Below are 26,857 nucleotides of genomic sequence, written 5' to 3'. Positions count from 1 at the left end.
AGAGGAGGAGGGGCTGTGTTTGGGTCAAAGGGTCAAACGAATTGAGGCGGATAGTCAGGAGTGAGATCCGAGTGCACAGTTCAGCCTTTCGCTCATCTGTAGATGGGGCTTCCTTCCAGCTGTCTCTTCCCACCCGCTCAGCGATGGGCGCCCACAGCTGGCCTCTTGTTTTTCCTTGACAAACGGCAATTTCACAGTCTTCCACCAGTCCGTTGTGTTCACATCGCTCCTCGAACTCTCCTTCGTGCCAGCACCCGCTGTCTGACTCCAGCAGCAGCAATGTGGGTCTGGTCCAGGTGTTTGCTGGAGGTCTCTGCGGGTTCGACGGCATTCATACCACTTTTGCACACTCTAGGAAAAGATGAACAGTCTGCTCTTATATTAGAGAGTGCACATTTTCGTACTTTAGGCATCAGTCTGATCTCCTCATTGAGCCCTACTTTTGAATGGATGTTGTTAAATCCTGTGCATTTTATCATTTTGTTACCGTGCATGTGTATTTGGTTCTGTTGTTTAAATTTGCTCCTTTTCTCTCACCCACAGTACCTGCACATGAAATGGCCTGTTTTGGATGTTCCCGGATCTGCAGGATTAAAAGACTCTCGTTCTCCGACACCGGGGCATTTGGTAAGTTGACGCTATCTCTCAAAAGCGTGACACGATTAAGCCAGAAAACTATAAAAGTTGTTGCACATGGGCAGTTTTGCAGTAAAGACACAATCTGGAGGCAGGATGCTTAGCATTATTCATCGCTCTGGTTTGGTTGAGTTTTCATAGAGATGCAATAATCTACGAGCTTCCGTGATTAAGGAGCAACTTGTTAAAATACTTTTCTATGGCCCTCTGCAAATTCATTAATGTGAGCACCAGCAGAATCCCTCTATTTACCCTCCCTTATTTTGTGGCTCTTCCTCCAGACTACGTGGCATTAACCCAATAATCTAAGGAATCATGTAAACTTGCTTTGGGAATCCGTTTACAGCAAGCCACATAAACGCTTTAATCAAACTATCACTGTAATGTTGTTATTCACAATAACGAAGTTATAGTGTGCATGTAAAACTGCTGGTTCCCATCCATACAGCCCTCCCACTACAACCCCTACACCACCCGCAGGCCAGCTGCTAAACAGCCTGTCTGTCTTTACCACAATAACTCCGTCTCCACCATAAATCTCTCAAGTTTGCCATTCTTGAACTTTGCCACTCAGGTGTGAACTAGTCATCATGGTGTCTCACTCAGGTTAGACAATGCGGGGCCTCAGCAGACCTGTTTGGTTTGTGGCTTCGCTGGGGGATGTGTGTTTGGGATTGAAAACAGGAGATAACACGGAGCCAAGAGCATCTATCTAGCATCTCACCTGTGAGATTGCATCAGGGCGTTTTCTGGACCAGGAAGTTGTTTTAAACAGTGCGTAAAGCAGAAAGCCACTGTCACTACACACTGGTAAAAAGAGTCATTGTGACTCAGCCCCTTGACCTCACATATCCTCCCTAGATGCGCTCGCTGAGTTTGTGCTTGATTTGCTGGATCCTATAATCGCAACGATGCATGCATGACAAAGCCCTCATTGATTGGCATCAATGAGAAATTGTGAGGGAGTCACAGTTTGCTCATGGGAATCCAGCACTGACTTATATGTCGGCATGGAAAACAATTAAGGATATCTTATTAGAACAAATGCTGGCCTGTCAGCGACCCTGTTTTTTTTTTTTTATCTCAGACACAGCAGTTATGCTTTTATTAAATTTTAGTCATTTAGCCATAATCTAACATTATGAAATAATGTGTGAATTGGGGGAAAAAAAGCCAAAACAAAGAGTTTCACAGTAACAACCGGATTTTAAGACAACTACAGCACATTGTGTGAGGTTTAGGTCTGTGCTTGGATTGTTTCTGTTCTGTCCTCCGCTACTTTTTTATGTGACTCTTGACTGCATTGTTTGGCCTTCGCCTGTTTGAATGTCATTAACCGGAAAAGTCAATAGAGAAAGAAATAATGTAGAAGAGAGACAACGTGAGGGAACAACCTGAAATGTTTCTCTAAAGTTGTCTGAATAATAGGCATCCTTCACCTTCAGTGCTTAAATGTGTACTCTTTTAAGCCAAGAACAATCTTCCTTTTTTTCTATATGCATTTAAATGTTATTAAAAAGTCCTACGTGGGAAGATATAACATAGTCCAATTTGAAATGCAACAGAATATTAGCTCTAACAAGTAGTCTAATATCAAATATCTCAAATAAAACATTTAAACTGGGCGTACAAAGCATACAAGATAACTGGATCTTATTTGTACAGATGTAACTCTTTTGTCCTGAAGCGGTTTAAAAGGCCGGGAAGTTCACTGAAAGTGTAACAGCTTTCATTGTGTGAACCAAAAGAGGAAGTTGCTGTGCTTTATCCTGTGACATGTGTCCGGAGGGTCATTTGACGTGGGGTGGGAGGCTCTAATACCGGGTACCCTGGGCGCAGAGGATAGAAAGTGAAACACCCCGCCGTGCCCTTACCCCCCACTCTGGGCCAGGTGCCCACATGCCCCTCTGGTGTGCTGCTACTGACAGGGAGCCAGGCTGATTATGTGCTCATTACTCCAGCCGTGGAGAGAGAAGGAGAGTGGGAGGGGAGCAGCAGGCTGGCTCCCCAGGCCTGCAGGCTCCCCAGGCCCCAACACTGTGCACTAATGAGAGCAGGGGGAGCGGATGGGCACACACAGGGGGCCAGGGATTACTGCCCAGGGCCAAGAGGAGGCAGAGAGAGAGAGACCGGAGGAGAGGCGGTGAGGAGACACCAGTAGCGACTCCTGAAGCAGACCTGTCCTCCTGCATTCATCGTGTGTTTAATCTGACATTGTTGATTTTTTTTGAGAAGATGGACTGGCGTGGTTTGGATTATCTGCAGAGACAGATGTATATCTCATATTGTATATGCATGTTGATTTTTTTTGCATAATGTTAGTTTACTGATGAGATTTTTGCAGTCTCTTTACTGAGAGACCTGCTCAGTCTAGCTCCTCTGCAGATTAATAAATCATCCACAAGTGGAATTGTATTTTACGTTTTGCAAATAGTGTTATCTCACATTCCTGCTTTCGCCTGCGGAGACCACTGAAACCATTGTTGGTGAACTGAAATTGCCTTGACATTTCTGCTAATTCTGGCAATGTGAAACAAGGGAAGATGATGTAAAATAGAAATCAGGGGGTTCAGAGGGTGGAAGCAGAAGAGTCCAGGGAAAGACCATCCTGTCACTGTGCAGATTGGGTCCATAAGGCCTGTATGCTAATCGGAGCCCGCTCCGGCCTGAGATCCTCAATTATTCAACAGACAGGTTTGTTTAGCATTCAGTTGGTATTGCTTTTGGTAGGAATGGTGGTGATGGTAGTGGTGGGGTGGGAGGACTGGGAAGAAAGGGAACAGCCTCCCCTGTACCACACCCCCACCGTGCGCACACACACACACACACACACACACACACACACACGTCAAGTACCCCGAAAAACCCCATATCAGCCCCTGCGTTCAGAGGGCTGCCTCTTCATGAATAATACATCAAAGGCGCTGCAGGGCCAGGTGATGCAGTATGGGGAACTTGTTAGCCCATCAGTAGTGACCGAGCGGGACCAGAGGAGAGGAAAGGAGAGGAGGAAGGAAGGAAGTAGAAGTGGGGTGGCGGTAGTCCGACTCAACTTCCACAATGTACCTATTCGCAGTCATTAACACTCGGCTGATAATGATGTCAAGGCTGTGTGCTTCCCTCCCCGAGGTCATTCAGTCACTTGCAGTAATTTGTCCGCCATGCCTATTCCCCGTGTCATTACAGACTACACTATATGGTACTGTTATTCTGGATTAGAGGGAGCTGTGAATCTCTAATGAGGTAGAACTGACCAGAGTGTCTGTCCCTCAGTTACTTATCAGATCACGGCGCACTCAGTGCTAAAATATGGGCCGATCTGTAGCAGGCAGGGGCACAAGAATTGCCCTCTTTGTTTCAATATTGTATTAGTGTCTAGAGTAATCAAGGAACAGAGGTTCCTGGCCATGTCAGCGTGTCATAAGTCACTTAGTCATCCAATTGTTTAAATGAATTGAAGTGGCATGATGTAGAGCAGCATTCCAGAGATGCATCTTGACTCCGTGCGTAATGTCGGGTGTTATCTTCAGCTCAGCCTTCAATGACCATAGCATATTTTAAGAGGACATATTAAATGAAAAACGATGCTGTTCTTTATATGAAAGATATGCATGTACTTTTATATGTACTTGCCTTGGACCCATACTCTTTCAGCAGACCTTTGAGCGGTGGGAGTCCGGTGAGATTTTCTCATTTTGCATTAGGCAGTGAACAACCGGGATCCATCATGAAATCAAAGGGTTTGGGAGGACTGAACTGAATACTGATGGAAGGTCTGCAGTCCTGCTGGGCCACTGCAGAGACAAAATCCTCTTCAGAAAGGAGATAAGGAACCAGTGCTTTGATTCCAGTTAAACAGTTAAACTCACTTCATGAGCAGATTTATTATCACGGAATGAGTTCATGAGTGATGCTGTTTATTAGTGGCAGATTTATATATAAAAAAAAAAAAAAAAAAAGAAATGTTAATTTATGTATGTCAATTTACAAATATTTATTCCTGCACCAGATCCCGATGAGATTTGTGCATGTTTGTGTCTATACATGCTGTGCAGCTTTTGCAGACTCTCTTAATTTATTTAATGACCGCCGGGAGATATGGACTGCAGTAATCTGACGCCACTCGGCGCTGTATTATTCTAACCCAGAATTATAACGCCATTGACCTTTTCAGAGGCGATGACCAGACGTAAAGCACACGTTGTCCGTGATGAATGGCATAGTTTTGGTGGAGTGGTTGATTTTAAAGACATATGACACGGTCAGTCCCCTCTCACGTCCGCTTCCTGTTGGCGTTGACAAACAAGGCTTGGATTTCTCAGCATGCCAGGCATTCTTTTCACCCTGTCTTTCCTGGAGCTTTGAAAGGACTCTGAGCCTCCCACCCAGAATCGCCGAGCATAAAGACACACAAAGCTGTGGGGTTATTCAGTTTGTTCTAAGCTCTCTTCCCCATCGGCTGTTTGCCTAGTAATTCAATTCAGATGTGCAGGATCCAAAAACATGTTTGCTTGAATGAAATCCACCCCTCCACCCACATTGACCAAGGACTGTGCTTTTCTTAGCGCCGCTCCAAGTTGGACAGCCAGGCAAGGTACTGCCACCTCGGCCTTTTTAGCTTCAAACCCTCTTAAGAGACAGACATCTTTTCTCTGCACCGGCTCAACAACTTTCTGCTGTGTTGTTCTTTCTTTTTAAACCTTCCTGTTACCTGTTCTGACAAATAGCTCTAAGACCAGTTAGGAGTGTTTTACTTGCTTGCTGAGGGACCTGTTTGCAACAAGCACATCTATGTAAAGAGCATGATTTCTTTGTGTCAGGGTCGATACCATCTGCTATCTGTTCAATCATAACGATGTCGTTTCTGTTTAAAAAAAACAAAAACGGACCGGGTTCCTTGTGACTTACAGACATACAATACCGTCATGGGCGACAGGAACATTACCTCTACACTTGAACCAAATCAAAGACAGCATTGATGCATTAGTGTTTAGTTGTTAGTCACAACTGAACTATTAATCGAGTTTCTTTAATTTTACAAAACCACTTCTTGTGTTCTCGGGGGTCAGGAGGCCTTAATTAACTTGAATCAGTTCAAATATTGAGCTGATTTCGATTTATTTAATTAAATAGCACAGGAAATCTGGCAGGTAGGATACAGATCAGAGCAGTTTTGCACACTCCAGTTTCCGTCACATTCTGGTGAACCGAAAGGCAGCTCAGAGTTTAAACTAGTGCCTTCAAACTTAGAAATATGTTTAGAGCACACGATTCATGTATTCCAGGATATGAATAATTAATAGACTTCATTTCAAATTCTCACTGAACTGCTTCCCAAAATGTGTTGGCACCCAGGTCTAGAGGTCTCAAACAACCCTCACAATATAGGGAAAATCCAGGCATATTGTACATGAAGAAGAACAACAAAGCACATCTCAAATATACATGACATGTGGGACTGGGGATTTTGACCTAGTAAGTCAACACAATTTCTGCCATGAACCTTTATCAAAGCCTTTTCTGTGTTGTACGAAATTGGCTTCTCTGCACATCGTCATATGCATTGACCTTACATGCTCTGAGTGGAGAGAAAACCAAAATAAGTCTTGAGCAAAGTAATCTTAATATAGCCATGTTTAACACCAGTAAATATTTTCCTCACTCCATCTGGCATTACCAGAATCAAAGCTGGGATTTAAACACGGGAGAGGCCGATTTGCTAAAGATTTAAAAGGAGGAAAAGGTTGGACCTTCCTCTGTAAAAAAAAATAAAATAAATAAATAAATAAAAAAGTAGCAGAAAAAAAACCCTAAGATTTGGAACAATTCTAAGCAACGTGAAGCAGGAGAGTGTACAGAAGTCTCAATGCAAACCTTGTTCCCCAGCAGACCACGTTGGAGAGAGACAGAGGTTGAGAAGGGGGTGGGGAGGGATATTGAAGAAAGGTTAGCCTGGAGGAACAAGACTCCTTTCTCCCCTCCCACCCCTTGACCCTCCCATGTGACAAGTTGAGCCAACAAGTGCTCTATTCAGCCAGGCAGCCAGGGGAAATGACTGCTAGGCTGAGCGCTGCCTAATGAAAGTAGAGACGCTGGTTATTATTATTGTCTTCATCATCCCCCGTTGTAGTCGTAATGCCAGTCAGATCTTGGCATGGATCTGTGCATTTTCAGTGAGCGTGAAGTACTGCATATAGAAGATAGTTTCATCTCTGGGCGTTCTTCACCACTTGTTTTTTTTTTTTTTTTTTACAGAATTTTAAGTGGTTTTCCAACATTAGTAACACTTGTAATCCGCCCATGGGGGTGACTGCTGTCAGACGGAGGAGTGGGGGATGACGTCTCCACGTGTTTATGGGCGTTCAGTTCGCCGTGGCCCTGATTATGTTTGTTTGCGGCTTGATGCGGCGACTTCTGGACTCGGTGGCACTGTTGTTTTTCTCGTTTGGGCTGAACAAACAGTTCTCTCCTCAACTAAATGACCGTAATGATCCTGGCATGTGTCTGCGAGGCTTTTTAGTGCTCCTTGGTTCTGGTCCAGGTTGCATCACAGGGCTGGTCATACGCACAAACCGTGATGTTTACCATGGAAGGCATTCACATACGATGGCCTATTTAATCCATCCATTTCCTTTGAACAATGGCCAGCAGCGACTGTGAATCATGTGCAGTACACAGTTATGGGACTGTGGTTTGCTTGTTTTTAGGAAGCAAGGATGGTAGCTGTGATACATATGAAAGGCACGAACGACGCGGAGCTAAGCGTGCAAACAAATAAGAAACAAGTAGCTGAATTCAATAAAATGCTGTTATGTTATGTGTCCCACACTTGTTGCTCAACTCCAACTCTCTTTGTGTCTTTTCCTCAGTCCAACAAAGTCCCAGTGGTACAGCATGCCCACCATGTCCACCCACTGACGCCCCTCATCACCTACAGCAACGAACACTTCTCCCCCGGCACGCCACCGTCACACCTCTCCCCAGAGATCCTCGACCCAAAGACAGGTAATGTGTCTGAGGAACAGACATGATTTCAAACTGTAGTCTTTTCAGAGGCAGTTTAGATACATGTAAGTTACACTGCAATTGCTTCATGACTGCACTGAAGCAGCCACAGGAACGGCCACTTTCACACCCTTTGGCAAAAACACTTTCTGTTAGGAACGTTTCTATGGACATGTTGGGTTGTTTTTTTTTCCTCTGCTCTGTGAAGGATAAAAACTTTATGCCGTTACCTTTCAAACTAAAACTCAAAAAACTGATTTTGGATGGAGAATTAAATATTTTCAGAAATGTGAAATAATGTTTAATATAACACTTATATTAAAAATATGTCTTCTTCTGTGGTATCTACAGGTATTCCGCGGACACCACACCCATCAGAACTCTCTCCATACTACCCGCTGTCTCCCGGTGCTGTCGGTTCGATTGCGCACCCTCTGAGCTGGCTCATGTCACAGTAAGTCTGCATATCTAGATGTATTTTGTTTTTAAAGAGTGTGCGAAGGTATTGTTTCTCTCCTAAAAATATTCATGACAATCACCTCGAATCACTTCATTCAAATGCAGTTGTTTTGCTTTTTTGTCCACTTCCTGTGAAGTCACATTTTAGGAACCCACAGTTAAAGCTGCGAAGCTAGCTAATTAACTGTGTTGGCTTAGCGGTCAAGTTCACACAACTGATCCTAGAGTAACCAAATTTAGAAAAAGCACTATAATTTTTTAATAAAATTCAAGTCAAGTATGATAGAAAACACTAAGAGGACTGGACTTTTGTCATTTTTGTTGAAAGCAATGAGTTTTATACCACACATAAGTGCATTTGCAACATAAAATACATACAAAAAAAAAATATTTGAGTTTACCAGGAGGAATTTATGAACATTTATAGGTTTTGCTCCGGGTCTTGTAATCAATTGCAACGCCGCTGTTCCGCAAGCAGGGGATTTGAGTTGATGAGCGGAGGATTAGTGCTGCTGGGTTGGCTGTCAGCTGTGTTTGATCCACCTCACACTGGAGCCTTCGCTCACTCCGTCTCTCTCTCTCTCTCTGTCTCCCTCTGTCTCCCAGGCAGGGCCAGCCCATGTACTCCATCCCTCCGGGGGGATTCCGTCACCCCTACCCAGCACTAGCAATGAATGCATCCATGTCCAGGTGAGTAGATCATGTTCAGCAACACCACCACCATCCTCACGGGAGACATCTAGTATGTGTTGCTGCTATGAGACGCTGTAATCACATTTCCCTCATTTTTTTAAAATTTTATGTTAAATGAATGATGTGAGCTTTTAATCTCCAATTGTTCATATTGTTGAAGGGTATATTCTATTTTGAATGGCTTGAAAACTCTCAGCCCCATTAATTTGTGATATAAAGTAACATTAAATAACGTTCTTCGACTCGAACAAAACATTATCAGACCTTGGATAGGCAGCGGTGTCAGGACTACAAAGGGATGTACGCTCTATCAGAGACACGTTCAGCTTCTTAAACAGAGTGAACACGTTATTGGCATTCAGCGCTCCTCTCCTGTCTTTTCTCTCAGAGCTAAACTTCTCCGGTCGGGCCGGTGTTCTGAGCCGTTCTACAACACACACACACACACACACACACACTCACACTTAGCGCAGAGATGAAAGGGCTGAGAATCGATTAGGACAAATCAAAGCTCATCTGAACCTACACGTCCCATCAGACTAAACTCTCTGACCCTCTGTCAAAATTGGAAAGATTTGTAGCGAGCCTTCCGGTGTTAGTACGAGATGAAATATTCAGTAGGGTCTCTGTGATCAATAGCATGTGTAACTCCATCCCGAGATGAACTCGCAACAATCAGAACATACCTCACGGAAGTTTTGCACAGGTCCACGCTAGTACAGATATCATACATTTGGCTTTCCCATATTTATCGGCGTGGTACAATTAGAAACCTGCTAAGAAAATAGGGTGAAGCTCATAGCGTGTAATATTTCTGACAACACTCAGTAAGATGTACAGTATCTTGGGTGAGGAAAGAATAAAATGTTATGGCAACGATATAGTTGATAATTTTTAAAAGCTGCAGCTTGACTGCGTGCCATCCCTTGCAGAAGCCCTGATTTGTTTATTGGGGAATAAGGATGTCGGATGTTTACAAAGATAGTTGGTATGTATTTATCATCGAGGGAATCAGATGGTACCTCCGTGTTTATACTGTATAAATTATTAAGAATTTATAATTAAAAAACGAGAGAAAAAAACAAACTCGTTCTTCAATTAGACTCCATGCATTTACACACGCTTTCTTTAGATTATATTTTATATGAAGCCAGATGTCTATATATGTGTGCACATTATCATAATGTGGTTGTTAGAAACAGTTAAAAACAGCCTGCTCTGGTCTGAGTTAAATGTTAAAACACTTAAAAAAAAAAAAGAGGAGTTTTCCAACATTAGCTGGAGTGTGTGATACAGGGGTATGCGGCTTAATTTTCCCCTTTGTCCGCCACAATGCTTCTTTGTATTAACAATTGGAAATTGAGAGAGACACTTTGTAAAGGTGTTCTGTGCGGACGCCTGTCAGAACGCTCTCCATGGTCTGGAACGTGGTAAGGAAAGAGGTTTCAGGTGTCACGGCCATGCTGTCGCCATGGTAACAACACACTCCACTTTTCTCCAGCCATCGGTGAATAAAGGGGCTTTTGAAAAAGTCTTTATTTGAACAAAAAAGCAAGCATGTTACTCTTTGTGTGTATGAATTTAGTCTAGACAGAGGCAGCAGGCCCTGCGAATTTCACCTTCAGGGTAAGGCAGGGCAGTTTTGTGCCAAGTTAGCTGAACCCTTTCACTGTTAAACCTGCCAGGTTAAAATGTTGACTCCTTTCTGCCCTCCCAGCTTGGTGTCCAGCCGTTTCTCTCCTCACATGGTGACTCCGCCCCCGCACAGCCTCCACCAGACCGGCATTCCCCATCCTGCCATCGTCTCCCCAGCCATCAAACAGGAGCCCAGCGGTGACAACATCAGCCCCTCAATGCACGCGTAAGGACAATTAGAAAAAAATAAATAAACACTGCTTTTGCCACTGCACAATCTTTGCACCTCTTCTCCACCATTCACACGTTATTAACGCCGTCTTTTAAACGTTTTGGATTAGCAGGAAGTCCCCGGTTCCATCCAAGAAAGAAGAGGACAAGAAGCCGCATATCAAGAAGCCTCTGAATGCTTTCATGCTATATATGAAGGAGATGAGAGCCAAAGTGGTGGCAGAGTGCACTCTGAAAGAGAGCGCTGCCATCAACCAGATCCTTGGAAGACGGGTAAGCAGCACCGAAAAACAGACGAGTTAACAACTGTACCGTGCTAGTGAGTGTGTGTGTGTGCTTATCCGTCCTTTGATATCCACAGTGGCATTCCCTGTCAAGAGAGGAGCAAGCCAAATACTACGAGCTGGCCAGAAAAGAGAGGCAACTCCACTCCCAGCTCTATCCAGGATGGTCAGCACGAGACAACTATGTGAGTAGCACATTTCCACGCTCAGCTCTCTTACCTACGAGTAGAGAAAGTCAGAGAAACAACCTATATCCTAATGGTTTCTGTCAGATATGACTGTATCAGCTAATTCTAGTAATTGCACTTTTGATCTCTGGAACTGAATGTGTTGAGGTGGTTTACTTTCGCTATGAAGAGCGGTTTTTAACACCATTGTTTTATCTGTGCAGGGAAAGCGGAAAAAGAGGAAGAGAGACAATAAACCGGACTCAAAACCAGAGGGTAAGGGGCCTTTTCTTCCTGTGCCTTTATTAGTTTTTTTCGTAACGATCAAGAACAAAGAAAACTTTAGAAACTAACAGAACAAGTTTTATATACCTCAAGTGCAACCTGAAAATACACCTTTATTTTATTTATGTACATAAATGTACATGAATTCTGTCCTTCGCTAGCCCTTACTAACTTCTTTCCCTGCTTCTATACTTTGTCAAGCAGCTTATGAGGTTCAGTGCTAATAGTGGCAGGTATGTGTGCTGTTGTGCAACCAAATGACCACCGTAAATCTGCCCAAAACAAAGATTTTCCACTCTTCAGTGCACATTTGAATGTACATTTTGTGTCGTGTTCCTTTTTTGAATCATGCTGTACATGCGTGTTCATTTGAATATGCCGTGAACATCTCTTCTCGCTCACCTTGGTGTCATTTATTTTCTGGTCGGTTTCAAAATGTCACGTTTCAGAGCTGTCACATCGTATTCATCGTTTAAATAATCACTCATTCACTCCTGTCAGCCACCGCATTGAGGGACTTGAACCAGTTTTGAAGCCAGCGGCCGATCCATAATTCAGCTTCTTGGCTTCTCCTTTGTTTCCCCCAGACTTCTCAATAAGGACTAAGAAGCAGTGTATGCAGTACCTGCCCTCGGAGAAGATGTGTGACAGCCCTGCGTCGTCTCATGGAAGCATGCTGGACTCGCCAGCCACTCCCTCCGCCGCCCTGGCCTCCCCCGCCGCTCCTGCTGCCACTCACTCCGAACAGGCCCAGCCGTTATCGCTCACCACCAAACCAGAGGGACGCATGCACCACCACTTCTCCCTACCTGGGAAGGCTTCTGGTTCCTCATCCTCCTCTTCCTCTTCCTCTTCCTCCTCCTCCTCCCAGCCCACCATCTCCATCCCAATTGGTACTTCAGGTAGCCAGTCGAACACACCCATCCTCACCCGGCCAATCCCCTTCACCTCCCTGCACCACTCCCTTCTCTCCCCTCCTTCCCCCTTCCATCAGGCAGCCCTTCACTCCCATCATGCCCTGTTCCAGTCGCAGCCCCTCTCCTTGGTTACCAAACCAACTGAATGAATTCGCAAAAGGCAAATTTCTCCCATTTTATTGTGCTGTATATTGCTTTTCTTTAAAATAGGTAGTAGGACAACTTTTTTTCTTAATAATGAAAAGGAAGAAATATTATTGGTCAATATTTGACTGCCTCCTTTTCTACATCTCTCAATGAAAACAAAATTGTATTTTTTTGTAAAGTTTACTGCAGAACTGGTTTCTTTTTGATGCATTTATCCAATGAACCTCTTGTATAAAAGAACCAATGTACATAAAGTTTCTTTATAAAAGCAAAAAGAAACAAAAAACATGTTTTTTCCTTTTTAGCCAAAACCTGATTAATGTTAGTATGAAGTTTAAGTCCTAGTACTGGCCAATAATTTCAGCCCCACCCCCTTTTCGATTCACGAGTGTGTGCCCCTTCTTTGACATGTTAAATAAACATTTGAAATTGTTTCTTAAAAGAAATGCCTCAGTCCGTCTTTTCATCAGCTCACATGTTTGTCATTTTATAAGGAGAAATTTCTTTAACAAGGTAATGCGGTTTGGAATAATATTCTCATTACACTGACCACAGCATATAAGGAATTGCGTACAGCCATGTGTAGGTGTTGAGAATGTAGATTTAATAAGCAGTATCATTTTATTACAGCCACAGAGAAATTGGAAAAACAAGAGTGCACATACATACCTGTCATTTTTTTAATGCTTGCTTTATGCTTTATGTCCAAATAGGGAACATCTTCATTTAAAAAGTGCTGATGGTGGCGAGGACTTTAATGTTTAATAACGCAGAATTAGGCTAACCACACTGGAAAATGAACGCCTGAACCAGGGTAGCACAATTTCAACCCCGAAATGAATACAAATAAAAAAATAATAGACATCTGTTCCGTCTTGGAATACAGCGTCCCACAACAATGACAGAAAAGCAGGTCAGCCCCATCCCAGCACGCCGAACCCTGCTCGGGTTCCCTGTTCCTTTTGCACTTTTACTGCATCTTTATTCACCGTTTGGCACACTGCTTAGGCTTTAATTAACTCAGAGGTAATGGGATGGAGCCCCTGGGACCTCATTAGGCAATTTCAATTAGTGGAAAATACACAAGGTAGGTTACAGTTTTTGGTGGCTTTGGAGATGAGGAGTAGTGCCAGGGACGGACCAATTATGTCGGAGCAGAAGGGGACTGGCCTGGACGAGCCCACAGACTGCCCCCAGCTACTGATACAGAGATTTAACACATCTTACCTGCAGGGATGTTTCCTTTCAATACTGAGTACATTTTAACAGTCAAGATTACTTCTCCAGATATTAGACAGAACCGTTGCACAAACTGGACCAACAAAAATATAAATGCTTCAATAATGTTGAGAGTCGTGCATGACTTAAGCTAATATTTATCATACGTGCACTGTTGATTGTCTGTGACGGAATCACTGGTCAGTGCGATAAAATTACAGACAGGTTCCTGAAGCCGTAGACAGCCCCGCCTTCCATAGAGGCACCCCTCCTCTGTCTTATGCAATCATTAGCCATAATAAATCTTAACTTGTTAGCCGTTCGATCTTACATCATCTCGGGCACAAAACACACGCTCTCTGGTGCCACGGCTGCCCACTCAGAGTCACTTCACCAATCCATCAGTGAAATTACAGGTAATGAGTTGTCAAAACAGCCAGCAAATCTGTCTCCTCGAGGCTGTCCATCCAGCGAAATGTCCAATTCTCGTACGACAGTAGCCACTCAATGCCCAAGTGAATGACTTCAAATGTGCTGGTAAATGCATTTTCATACCTGCACCTGTTTCTTTTAATTTTATTTTTAAGTCTTTGTATTTTGAACATAAATTCACTGAAGGTGATTATTTGGAACTGAACAGGAGCTGTGTTATGCTAAGGTTCCCATGCTCCACTCAGGCTGTAATATGCCACTGTTTATCTCTAACAACGTGTCTGGATGCTGCTCCACTCAACATCTGCCATGTAAGCACGAGGTCAGATTTAATACATGTTAATTTTTGCTCATTAAATTCTTCCAATCTCTTGCCAAGGTTCTTTTTTGGGCCTTCCTTTGATCTTGAATTTATTCCAGGTTAACCATTTGATAGTTCACGCTCGTAATATTGCTCCCAGATCTGTTATTAAAATTTAAAAAACTGCAACCGCAGGAGCTCATATCAGCAAGTTAAAATTGGCTTTATGTCATTGTGTTCCGATTAACTACCACATAGTAAAAAAAAAAAGGTTTCTCCTATATCTGCACGGACTCTGTGACCTTATATTGCCACTAATAACAGGATGCTGCTTCACATGAGGTTTTCCAAAGCGATATTAATTGATTGTTTCTGTAGCATTCAGCGGGCTTAGCAAGACTCAGCTGGCGCCTTTGTGAAGACAGGTATATGCTCGCTGTGAGCCTAAGAACCTCCTTAATGTATTATTCATACCCGTTTGACCTTAAAGATGGGAATGCAAATGGGTGTCAAGAATGAGAGGGATCATCGGACTTTTCAAATGTCAAATAGCCTGCCACAATTAAGACATATTCATTACAAGAACCCACAGGTCTCCCACACCCAGCTGAGATGTAAAACACCCCCAATTAACATTTAGATCATTATCTCATCTCTGAAACCCCTGCACGCCTCCAGCCTATAATATTATTTGAGTAATCATGGTGAAAGACTTCCAGGTTTAGTGACTTAAAGACATTTTATGTTCCAGATGAAATACTATTCCATTGCCTTTCAGGTTGATATGCATAATATACTTGATATATATACATATATTTGTCATACGTAACCCTTACAATGACACACACATAAAATAATCACAATGTGCTTTTGTCAGTTTTTTTAATTGCACTGTGTCAATACTGCCATCTGCTGACAGTCTGTGGGTAAAACACAGACACATGTCAAGTAAATATCACGTCAACCTATAGGTGGCAGCAGCAACACACACGTGTTACCTTCTCTACAACTACTAAGAATCAAAAAAATGATATTGTATAATAATAAATATAACTTTTGATTCACTGTTGTTGACCTCTTTACCACTACGAGCTGAGGCCATTTTAGAAAAAGAATCCTGCGTCCACAACAGGAGGATGTCAGTCTCACATGCAGTGGCATCTGTATCTGGAAAAGGTCTAAATATTTACATGTTCCTTTGTTTCCGTATGTGCCATTCAAATGAAATAGTGCACTCAAGAAAGTCACGTCCTGTCTTCCCACCGACCGACGCCTGTTTATTCAAAAGATTAAGTGTTGTTTTTAGTTTTAGGTTTTTATTTTTATGTCAAATTTCAGTTTAGTGTAGTTTCTGCTATTTTCCAGACTGGGTTTGCTGGTTTCAGTGCAGTTTGTATCGTTTAAAACTGATTGATTTTTAGTATACACTCATTTTAGTATTAGTTAATCTAAAAAACTATCTGTCTAGATAGATAGATAGATAGATTCATCAGTGGCAATATTGACTAAGTTCAGAATTACAATATAACAACACAACACTTTGACCAATTGTTTAGTTTGTTTTATAATATGTTAATATTTTACAAGATATAATCTTGTGTCAATCCGCTTTTATCAAGTACATTTATCATTAATCGTATTTTTTACACATTGTTTCCTCTTAGTTTTTATACAACTAATAACTTCAAACCAAGAGTCACAGACATAAATTGCTCCACTGAGCTCAAACCTCAAACACATCTCATTTTACTCCAACCTGCGCTTCCTCAAAAACATAAATAGCTACAGATGTGCAGTGAAGGAAATGTGACAAATAATAAAAAGGGGAAGGTGTGGCTTTACATCCTCTTTGTTTAAATAAAACACAATGACCCATATAAGGCAGTGAAAAGTGTAACTGCTCCTATCTCGTCTGATGATAAGCAGTAAAGAATTGGTCCCTATTTGTTGTGGTCGTGTGTTGCTGTTTGTTCTGTTAAGGTGGCTGGACCCTGCCCTATAATTAGTGCCAGGACTACCCTCCATCCAGCGTCAGAGAATTGGCAGGAAACTTCACTGCAGATCTTTCTTACCCTGGACGTAAGCTATTCGAGCTTTTTCCCTTTGGTAGGAGCTACAGACCAATTTATGCAAAAACAACCAGAAACAGTAACAGTTTCTTCCCACAGACCACCACTCTGGTGAACAGTTAACCGTTAGACAGTCAATCCTCCTCCAGCAGCATTTATGCCACGTCAATAACAATCGAAACAGTCACAAGAAGCTTTACAGAACCCAGAGAGCAAGGAAAAAACTTCAGTCAAACAAGAAGAAGCCATGAGCACAACCCAGTTTAGATGGAGGGACACATCTGCTTGAGGCCGGCTGGGTAGTTAAAAGAGGGAGAAGAGAGGAGAGGAGAGAGAAGAGTAGGAGAAAAGAACAGCAGAAGGAATGACGTGAATTCATACATACTTCTGAATAATGCATACACGCATCATATAAATATGAGCCAAACAACAGTACAAGATAAAGGTGATGCATGTTACACTGGAGAAAAGAGAACACTCCATTTTTAACCCACAGTCATCCAAGCTTCCTTACACCTTACAAATCCCGAGTGATGAATCGAGTTTAAACATTAAAACGCTTGACTCCTAAAGTTTGTAATCATTTATCCAGTGCCAGCGTCTGTCTGTCAGATCCTATTCATTGTCTGGACGTCAGACTGTGCATATAGTTTCATAAGAGCAATAACTCAATCTCCACAGTAAGTTTGTTAAGTTTGCCATTCCTGAACTTTGTCATTGAGGTGTGAACTAGTCATCACGGTGTCTTAATCGGATTAGACAAAGTTACTGTTCAAGGAATAAACAAGAGCACAGAGGTATAAAACTGTGAGTGACAGTAGTAGTTGTAGTACAGGTGAATTGAGTGATATTGTGTATGAATATGTATGAATATGAATATGTATAATGCGCAGTGTGGAGAATTATGCAGGATATTTAGGTAGGAATGGTCAACTATAAGCATCAACACCAGGCCTGCTGGTGGGGCCAACACTAACATGGTGTGTAAAGACTCGACCTGTAGGTGGCAGCAGAAGTCCACTCTGTGTTTACATATCTGCAACAGAAGAAGAAGAAGAGCCAGCTCGTACACGGAAGCAGGAACAAGACTTGTCAAATCCTCCAACCTGTCCACTTGAATTTGTCAATGAGGATTGTGCGGTGATCACAAAGGAGAGACCGATTACATTAAACAGGTTTGATTTGTGTTTTATCGGTGCGTGGACACGATGAGGACGTCTTTGTTGGTTCTCACATTATTTCTTTTTTGCTGCTCGGTCAGAGGTGAGTGGAGTTTGATATCGTGTTACTATTTTGGCGTTGGTAAAGAAATGGTATTTATTTCATAATCCCCGTGAGCTCATTTAGCGCTTAACCGACTTCCGCGGCACAAACAATATTTCTGTAAAGCAACAAAAGAGAGGCTTAATTAAATGGTAGTCAGACCAGTCTGTTTGACATGACTGCTTCTCTGATGAGTTGGCATCGACTGGTTCCAGTCCATGTCGTGTGTTTCCTCTAATAGACATTATACGAAGCTTTCCCTAAAGCTTCATATAATTGAGGCTTTGGAGGTAATGTTGTGTGTAGATCACCAATTATCTTTGACATAATTAGACTAAAATGTCTGTTGAATATCAAAAAGGACAAGTAATCATTTGTTTAAATGCTCTTTGCATGCTCTCTTTTTTTATGTAGCTATTTATGTGATTTGACCTGCTGTTCTTTTACATTCAGTAGTTTTATTGAGGTATTAAAAGGTATTATTTGAAGGTTTTCTGTCCCTGTGTAATACAATTCAAAACAAGTATTCTGTTTCTGATTGTGATACATATTGCGGCTCTTTTTCATTGGGTTCAGGAAATTTCCTTTTACAGTGTGTAATGACCTGCTTTGATTCATACTAGATGATCTTTTGTTCTGTGTGTCAGGGCTAAACATTAATCTAGTTTGTTGGCTCAGTACGCCTACTATGGAAGCCAAATCTTGCTTGTCCAAGGGTGTTCGATCATTTGAACATCAAACATCTGACAGTACTTTTACCACGAAGTGAGAATACGTTGCTGACTTGAAATTTGATTGACTGTGTTATTATTTTTGTTTCTCAGCTTAATTAAAATTCATTTTGTAGGTGTAAGAAATGCTAGATTTGATAAAATCATAAATTGATGGCATAATATAACATGTAGCATTGTGCATTTACAATATATATATATATATATATATATATATATTTGCAGTTCTCCATCAGAATTTGGCTTCAAGGAAGTGAAATTTTTTTAACTTACTTAGGTTTATGGATGTTTTAAAATCTTTGTCTTAAATTTTTTTGTCCTTATCGGTTTATGGTGAAACAGCATCCAAAAAGTGGTAATTCAACTGTAGGATCATTTTAGAGGATGTAGTTTGTGGTGCTGGTAAACTGTATTGAACCCAAAACTGTTTCTGTTATTTAGCCTGGACGCATAATAATTCACTAGTACTACAAACCTCAGCCCCCACAATGAAAACACGGCTGAATCCACATCTCTCCATTATTTGACACTAATGATGAATACCACAACCTTTATGAAGCTAAGATTTAGTGCGAGACTTCTATATATGAATGCATTCGTTTTCTGTTATGTACCCGCTGTCACCTAATGTCATATTTCAAAGATAATTCCCAGTGTCAGGTGGCCTCTGCTCAAGTCATTGTCTTTTCTGTTATCCACTTTCCAGCATATATAATCTGATCATCTAAACAAATGATCCCAGTTAATTTATCCATTTGGAGGAAGCTGGCAAGAAGGAGTGTGAGATAGAACAGACGAGTAGTTGAGAATTACATATAAATGTTTGCAGTGGAGGACAAGAAAGAAATGTGATGAGGACAAGTAAACAGAGATGTCTGCTCTAAGCTATCAGTGCACAAGTCAGCCTTGCAGTGGAAGCATTTGTTGCCTTTCTTATTAGATGATGGTGTGGTACTTACTGTTGTTTTAATACTACTTCACCATTGTTTCTGTATATGTTCTTATTTACAGGGGCTCCAGCAGTTGGGAAGGACCAAACACAGAGTGATACAAAAGGAACAGGCACTCAGTCTGGTTCAAAACCTGACACACCTCCAAGCAACGGTAATGACGGGTCTCAAGCCCAACCAACTCCTGAACATGGTGAGGGCCAAAATGATGACCACGGTGTCAAACAGGGGACAAATCAGAAGACTGCAGATGACCCAAATGGGAAAACGCAACTTAACGAAAATGAAGTGAAAACTCCGGACGGACAAAGTAAGAAGAAGGATTCAAAGGAAGTGGACGATAACAAGGGAACAACAGAAGAAAAAAATGACGAGGACAAAACGACAGGAGACGATAACAAGGGAACACCGGAAGTAAAAAATGACAAGGACAAAACGACAGAAGGAGACGATAACAAGGGAACACCGGAAGTAAAAAATGACAAGGACAAAACGACAGAAGGAGACGATAACAAGGGAACACCGGAAGTAAAAAATGTCAAGGACAAAACAACAGAAGAAGACGATAACAAGGGAACACCAGAAGTAAAAAATGACAAGGACAAAACGACAGAAGGAGACGATATCAAGGGAACACCGGAAGTAAAAAATGACATGGACAAAACGACAGAAGGAGACGATAACAAGGGAACACCGGAAGTAAAAAATGACAAGGACAAAATGACAGAAGGAAAGGATAACAAGAAGGTCACGAATGAAGGCAAAAGTAACGAGGGTGAAACAACGAAAGGAGAAGATAACGAGAAGGACACGAATGAAGAAAACAGTAACAAGGACGAAACGACGGAAGGGAACGATGGCGAGAAGGAAACGACGGAAGGAGAAAGTAACGACGACGGAAAAACAGAAGATTTGGACGATGGGGCTGGAAAATCAGGGCAAACTCTGTATAACCCATCCGGAATACAGGAAGAGGCAGAAAGCAGTCATTTCTTTGCCTACCTTGTCTTTACAGCCGTGCTGGTGGCGGTGCTTTACATAACTTACCACAACAAGCGCAAGGTACTCTTTTATCCTCTTTGTAACATGCTTCCTGTTTCCGCCATCCCAGATTTACCCCAGGAAATTTACAGAGCTAGTTTATGCAGATCTTCTTCTTACAGTTTTTCGGTCTCCTTTAGTTTTTCTTTAGCTCAGGTGAATATTTGGTTCCTTAACTGTAAACTTGGAATAAATAAATATAAGGGACGTTTGGTCAGTTTGTGAATAGCAGGTACATTTCTTGTCCCAAAAATACACATGTCACTCGTGTCTGTGCAGTAAATAGGAAAGAAGAGCGAGTATCTGGTTTGACATTTCATCTTAAAGACAAGAAACAGGAGAAAGCCATAATCAGAGTCTGCCTTTTACCCTCTACATGGCAAAGTTATGCTTTCCAGCTTCTACTGGAAGCTACATATTCACTGTGCTGATATGATAGTTGAATATATGTTCTTATTGAACTTTAGACAGGAAAAACATGTTCTAAAATGTCTTTAAGATGCTGAAAAGCAGTTTAGCTCTCAGTTCTCTTTTGATTGCCAGTTTAATGAATCCACATTCGTCACACAGATCCTCCTACAACACACTAAACCAGTGGGAAACTTTCTTTTTCTCATCTTCTCACCCTCAGATAATTGCTTTCGTTCTGGAAGGAAAGAAGTCCAGATCCACACGCCGACCTAAAGCCACAGAATACCAGAAGCTGGAACAGCATGTGAGTTGCTGACGCTAAAATTAATAATTCCCTGATGACGTTGGGGTTTCACCCTGTGAGTTTTGAATTCTTTGTTTTCTTCCAGATGTGATCTCAAGCAACGGCGAGATCCCAAGCCATCGCATTGAGCGGCTGAATACACTAATGGTGGCATGAGAAGGAGAGTGGATGGTTGATGCCGGGGGTTGATAATTTATCGGTGTGCTGTGCATTGATTTGATTTTGTGTTAAATGGACACTTTCTATTTTGTACCTTTAGATGTTTATTGCATGACTATGCAGATGACACTGTTGCCTTATTGAAGGAATTAGTGAAATGCAGTGAAGGTGAAATAAGCATTCTGTTCTTTTGCACTTGGGTTGTTATTCCACTTTTTAGGCAGTCTGGTAGGTTGGCCTGACTAAGGTCCTGACTCAGGATATTTCAGTAGCAAATTAGCTGTTTGGATTCTAGCCTTGTTTTTGTGGTACATTTAGAGATTGCTCTGTGTACCTAAATAAGCCATCTGGATCTTTGTAAAATATGCTTGAGATGTAAATGTCTATCAGATAAAAATGTATCAAGATTCCATTTAGACGTACAGAAGTACCAGTGAAGGATTTCTGCTTGTGTTAACAGCCATGGTGTTGGCCAGATGAATGTAATAACAACCTTTATTTTTCAGAAGAGATGGTATCACTGTGAAGACTGACTCTGTACTGAAAGGAGTGGTTACACACTTTGAAATTAGCCTGTTTAGTTGGTGTTGAATTAATGGAAGCATCATTTTGACTGTTGGGACTGAACTGTTATGTGGTGTAGGGATGAACACTAATACATAAGATTTATTCTTTTCCTGTACGTGCGTGATTATCTTGAGTGACGACAGACCTGTGCCAAATTGTGACTGATTTCTACTGTGATTCAGTGTCGGTCTTGTATTGTGCCTGTTTCCCTTAACAGTGTATTTCCAGCAGGTGTTTGTTGAAAGGAAGCCTAAAGCTTGGGAGAAACAAGTCCATGTTATGTAAAAAAAAAAAAAAAAAAAAAAAAAAAAAAAAAAATTTATTGAGAAAGCCGCAAAGAAAATTGGAGATTTTATAATCTTTTTTTAGCAACACATTCCTCAGTGAAATGAAGCACCAGAACTAGTCAGAAAACGCCATGAACATCTGGCTAAGCAGCTCAGTATAAGGTGTTTGTATTGCTTGATAAGGAACGACACCCTGCCATCCTTCAAAGGTCTCATTGCACACCAGGCCGAGATCTGTGAGTCCTAAAACAAATGCTTTTTGTACTTTCCTGGCCTCAGATGAGTTGGATTTCTTTGCGACAGCTGCTGTGGTGATTTAGAGTCTAGACCTCATACACAGGTTTATAATCCAAAGAAGTATTCTGATTAGTACAAGTACTAATTCATCATTGTACAACATGATCCAAGTTAAAATCCTGCTTTCGAAAGTCTGTTAAAATACTATTTGAAGTATCTGAAAATAAATCTATGGGGCTGTGAAATACCAGAGGAGTGTTGGCACTTTTTTTTTTTTTTTTAGAGAACTACTTTAAAATTCATCGACTGTATATAAACATGGACACACCCTGCGTGAGGTCATTGGATTCCCAAAGAGTGCTTTTACAGCTCAGCATTGTTGGTCCAGCCCTCGTCATCTTGGCATTGAAGCACACGGTCGTAAAATGGACAAACAAGTGGAGCCTGAGTGGAGCTGAGGCAGGTGACGTCCAGCAATCCAGGTGAGATGACTAAAAATTCCCCCACTGTGCAGTTTTCTTATAGGGGGAAATTAAATTAGCAATTTTGACATTTTAACTTGGATTTTATGGGGACTGACTCGTCTCTGGAGCCAGCTTCAATTACCCATTTGAGGAACTGCATGTTTTTGACATTTCAGCCCCAGAGGTTACTTCTTGGTTTCAATGATTGTAATTTATAAGATTACTTGTTTTTACATTGTGAGAGTTTACCCTGAAAAGTACTTTTTGATTCTAGTTGTCAGATAATGTGGAAGAATAAAAAGTACAAACCCATCTTTAAAGTCATGAAAATCAAACCCACTTTACAAAAAATGTCTTTTTTTTCTCGGAACCAGAGTTTCATACTAGGAACCTGAAGATTAATTTTGTGCTGAAAATATTAAGAAAGTTTCTCAGAGTGCAGAAGAAATTTGAGTTTAGGAAGGAACAGGATTTATGATATTTGCTTAAGATGGGAGTTTTGGTCCAAACAAACAACTAGACTAAAATATTTGCACACAGATTAATAAATTTCCAGCCAGAAGGCCCAGCAGAGGCTGTACTTTCTGCGTCAGCTCAGGAAGTTCAACCTGCCTCAGGAGCTGCTGATAATCTTCTACACTGCAATAGTCCAGTCCGGTTTGGATCCGCCACCAGGCACGACAGGGACAGATTGCAGAGAACAGTCAGGGCTGCAGAGAAGATCATTGGTACTGACCTTTCCTTCCATCCAGGACCTGTACCGGTCCAGGGTCAGGAAGCGGGTCAGTAAAATCTCCACAGACCCCTCACACCCTGGTCACAATCTGTTTAGACTCCTCCCATCAGGCCGGCGTTACAGAGCGCTGTACGTCAAAACCACCCACCACAAGGACAGTTTCTTCCCCCGGGCTGTTGCTCTGATGAACTCTGAGCAGTCACAGAGTGCGAGACCATTCACATGAACAATAAACAATAACTCTGCACTATTGTATATAGTCACTGTACCAAACCCTGGTTTGGTGTATATATCTGCTCTTATTCTATATTTTATGTGTACAGATTGAGATTTATTTTATTTTTATTTCACTTATTTAAGTTCCGTGTGTTTATGTACAAGAAAGCAAAGTTACCGGAGTCAAATTCTCTGTATGTGCACATACTTGGTCATTAAAGCTGATTCTGATTCTAAACATACAAATTGAATTTAAAGTTAGATTATTCAAGGAGTCTTTTTTCTTTCTTTATATTTTCAAATACACCTGGATGGGTTTCTAAGTACACACATAATACACTGCCCAGACCCCAGAGGAAACACATGAAGTCTTTTTCTTTCATGACTAAACACTTTATGCTAACTGTCACTCATACAGTACATCCCATTCCCATTGTGAAACAAAGTCCCACTTCTACAGACACATGAGTGCAGTTATTCCTTCACAGTGGCATCATGCTCTTGGCCTCCTCTTCATAAATGTCTGGCATCTCTCCCATGGGTGAGGACACGATCCGGACAGAGTTGTCACCGCGAAGCACCATTTCATACCGGATGAGCTGTTTCCAGAAACCACTGTTCGGCCTCACCATGGGTCGACAGGTCTTCACCAACTCGTGAGCCTCCAGGAGAGTCGCACCGCGGTGCTTCATCAGGTAAGCCATGCACAGGGCGGCGGAGCGGCTCACCCCGGCGTTACAGTGCACCAGGGTGCGACCGCCGCGCTCTGCAGTTGTGTGTATTTTATCTGCCACCTCGTCAAAGTGATCGATGAGAGGGGACACGGGAGAGTCAGAGACAGAGATGTGGATGTAGTCCACCCCTGGTGGAGGAGAGCGCTTGGTCTCAGTAGCGTTGATGATGCAGGTTATCCCAAACCTGGACACCTGGGAGGAATCATTAGCTGCTCTGCCATTGCTGAGGTAAAGATGCTCGGTGACTCGGCACAGGCCTGAGAGACCCGCAGGAGTCGATTGATGCATGAAGGGCTTGAAATTTACCAGTAGCCCTCTTGTTTCTCTAAATAAAATACTTCAAGTTGAGCATACGCGGGGCAGGTCCGTACAGCTATGGCATCTCGGGGATGTCAAACGTCTGTGAGTGCGTCCGCTGTCGCCCCCTGCCGGAAGGAGGTCTTTCTTCGCCAGGTTTAGGTTAGGCAAATATTTTCACTTTACACCCATTTTCATTGTCATTTGGGCTGATTTACACTGAAAGCCATGAATACATTTAGTGTTGAAGCTTGTTGAAGCCCACTTGACATCATTTGACTGATGGGAGTGAATTATTAGTTGTGACCACGAATACATGAGATTTAATCTTTCCCTGCACATGGGTGATTATACTCAGAGATGACAGGCATGTGCATGACTGTGGCAGATTTCTACTGTGATAGGGTGTCTGTCTTGTATTATACATGTTCTCCAGTGTATTTCTAGTAGGTGTTTGTTAAAAGAAAGATGCAGATTCTGTCAAAAGTCATCAATTAGATGTCTTTAGACTTAGAGTCAGATTTTTAGGGGCATCTTCAAAATGTATAATAATGCTTGCAGTGTCAGAAGCTGTGGATTGTCTAGATATGTAAGGTATGACAAAGATCCCATTTGGCCAGACAGTTGATCAACACATATTTTTGGTACATCAAAACATTTTCAAGTTAAAATTATGTAATAAAAATGGACTTTAAGTACAGACACTCAGCTTTGATTAAAGCAGAAATTGAAAAGTACAACTACTTTTATACACAGTCTTTTATTTTCAGCGGGTCAAAAATGACTAAACACGTGTGTAATGCACTGTAGGGCCATATTCATTATTTAGGATATTCACCAACTCATCTTGAAGTGTTCTTTAACTTCAGCGGTTTATGTGGTTTATGCGTAGAACTGCTGCCCTACTGAATAAGGAAATGTGGTCCAATGAGTGTTGATGGCTGAATCTGACCACACAATATGCTGCATTTCCTCTGTCAACAGCGAACTTCACAATAAATGCAGTGCACCATCTCCCCTATCACCCATAATAGCCCAAGCCATAAAATAACCACACCTTGTTTGTCAGTACAAGACAAGAGTACACTCCACTTTCCTTTTGTATGTTTTTGAATTGCAACATGATCTTTCTGATTTTTTAAGCGTTCCATTTACAGCATGTGATGAACACTATGGTCAGTTATCCTGAGCACATCAGCTGGTTTACAGCGGTTGATTTGTTGTAAGTGCACTTACAACAAATCAATGTTGTCTCTGCTTAAGTGTTGACCACTTTACTTCAACTCAACGTCGATCTAAATGCCAACGCTCAGTCTGCTCTGAGATATGTCAGCTCTTTTGACCATTAAAGTTGAAAGGACACACAGCTGCAAAAGAAACATAGTAGTCAAGTGTCCAATTATTTTGAACAGTCGCAAGGCCCTTTGTTTAAACTGGGCTGTATCTCACACTCTCAGACAGTTTTGAAGTACATTCGCTCAAATTAAATCTGGGTCTGGGTGCTTCAATGTATTTTTTAATTTCTTTATTTCAAACTGAAAGTACAGAATCAAGATTGAAGATTCGACATCACTTCCACAATATGCTAATAAAAACATAGAGGTGTGAAATACTGTTTCTCCTATAGTGCTAATACTGTGCTACATACAGTATATGCTGACATGACACACGATAACTGCTGCTGCACTGCTCTACTACACTACAACATGTTACGACACAGAATACAAGAAGAGTTTCTAAACAGAATCTAATACAAAATCTACAAGTGTCATTGCACACTGCTCTTGATACAACTGTACACTGTATATGAAAACTGTTAAGACACAGGATAACTGCAACTTATACAATGAAAGAATGAATGAATGAATAATTATTTTGTGTATATAGTGTATATTTACTTTCTATTTCTTGTATATTTGCAAATCTTGTATATTTTGTGCTTATACTACACTGTTAAGTATTTTCCTGTAAAATAACAGTA

General features: G+C 41.6%; 3 protein-coding genes across 4 annotated transcripts in view; 2 read left to right on the top strand and 1 right to left on the bottom strand.

Moving 5' to 3' along the window:
* The window catches only part of tcf7l1b (transcription factor 7 like 1b), a 31,053-nt gene extending 18,164 nt beyond the window's left edge, over positions 1–12,889 (top strand). The window contains exons 4-12 of one of the 2 annotated variants that reach the window (XM_084551111.1): positions 544–627; positions 7,506–7,641; positions 7,993–8,095; positions 8,707–8,790; positions 10,511–10,654; positions 10,773–10,932; positions 11,021–11,128; positions 11,335–11,386; positions 11,983–12,889. In XM_084551111.1, the coding sequence (XP_084407237.1) occupies positions 544–627; positions 7,506–7,641; positions 7,993–8,095; positions 8,707–8,790; positions 10,511–10,654; positions 10,773–10,932; positions 11,021–11,128; positions 11,335–11,386; positions 11,983–12,461 (1,350 nt within the window). In that variant the 3' untranslated portion in view covers positions 12,462–12,889. Of the gene's footprint in view, positions 1–543; positions 628–7,505; positions 7,642–7,992; positions 8,096–8,706; positions 8,791–10,510; positions 10,655–10,769; positions 10,933–11,020; positions 11,129–11,334; positions 11,387–11,982 lie in introns of both variants that reach the window. The other variant, XM_084551110.1, reaches the window with a different exon arrangement.
* A 3,875-nt stretch (positions 12,890–16,764) lies between these two features.
* On the top strand, positions 16,765–22,527 carry tgoln2 (trans-golgi network protein 2). The gene is made up of 4 exons (XM_084551582.1): positions 16,765–17,742; positions 19,485–20,485; positions 21,096–21,179; positions 21,265–22,527. The coding sequence occupies exons 1-4, from the start codon at positions 17,688–17,690 to the stop codon at positions 21,268–21,270; spliced, it is 1,146 nt and encodes a 381-aa protein (XP_084407708.1). The 5' UTR covers positions 16,765–17,687; the 3' UTR covers positions 21,271–22,527.
* Positions 22,528–24,216: 1,689 nt separating this feature from the next.
* Positions 24,217–25,238, bottom strand: LOC311493065 (dual specificity protein phosphatase 18-like). Its single transcript, XM_084551583.1, has one exon. The coding sequence runs from the start codon at positions 24,865–24,867 to the stop codon at positions 24,328–24,330; it is 540 nt and encodes a 179-aa protein (XP_084407709.1). The 5' UTR covers positions 24,868–25,238; the 3' UTR covers positions 24,217–24,327.
* Positions 25,239–26,857: the final 1,619 nt, after the last annotated feature.

This window comes from Chelon labrosus (genome assembly GCF_963514085.1).
Source record: "Chelon labrosus genome assembly, chromosome: 9".
NCBI classification, from domain to species: domain Eukaryota; kingdom Metazoa; phylum Chordata; class Actinopteri; order Mugiliformes; family Mugilidae; genus Chelon; species Chelon labrosus.
This window is presented reverse-complemented; position numbering and strand designations above follow the sequence as displayed.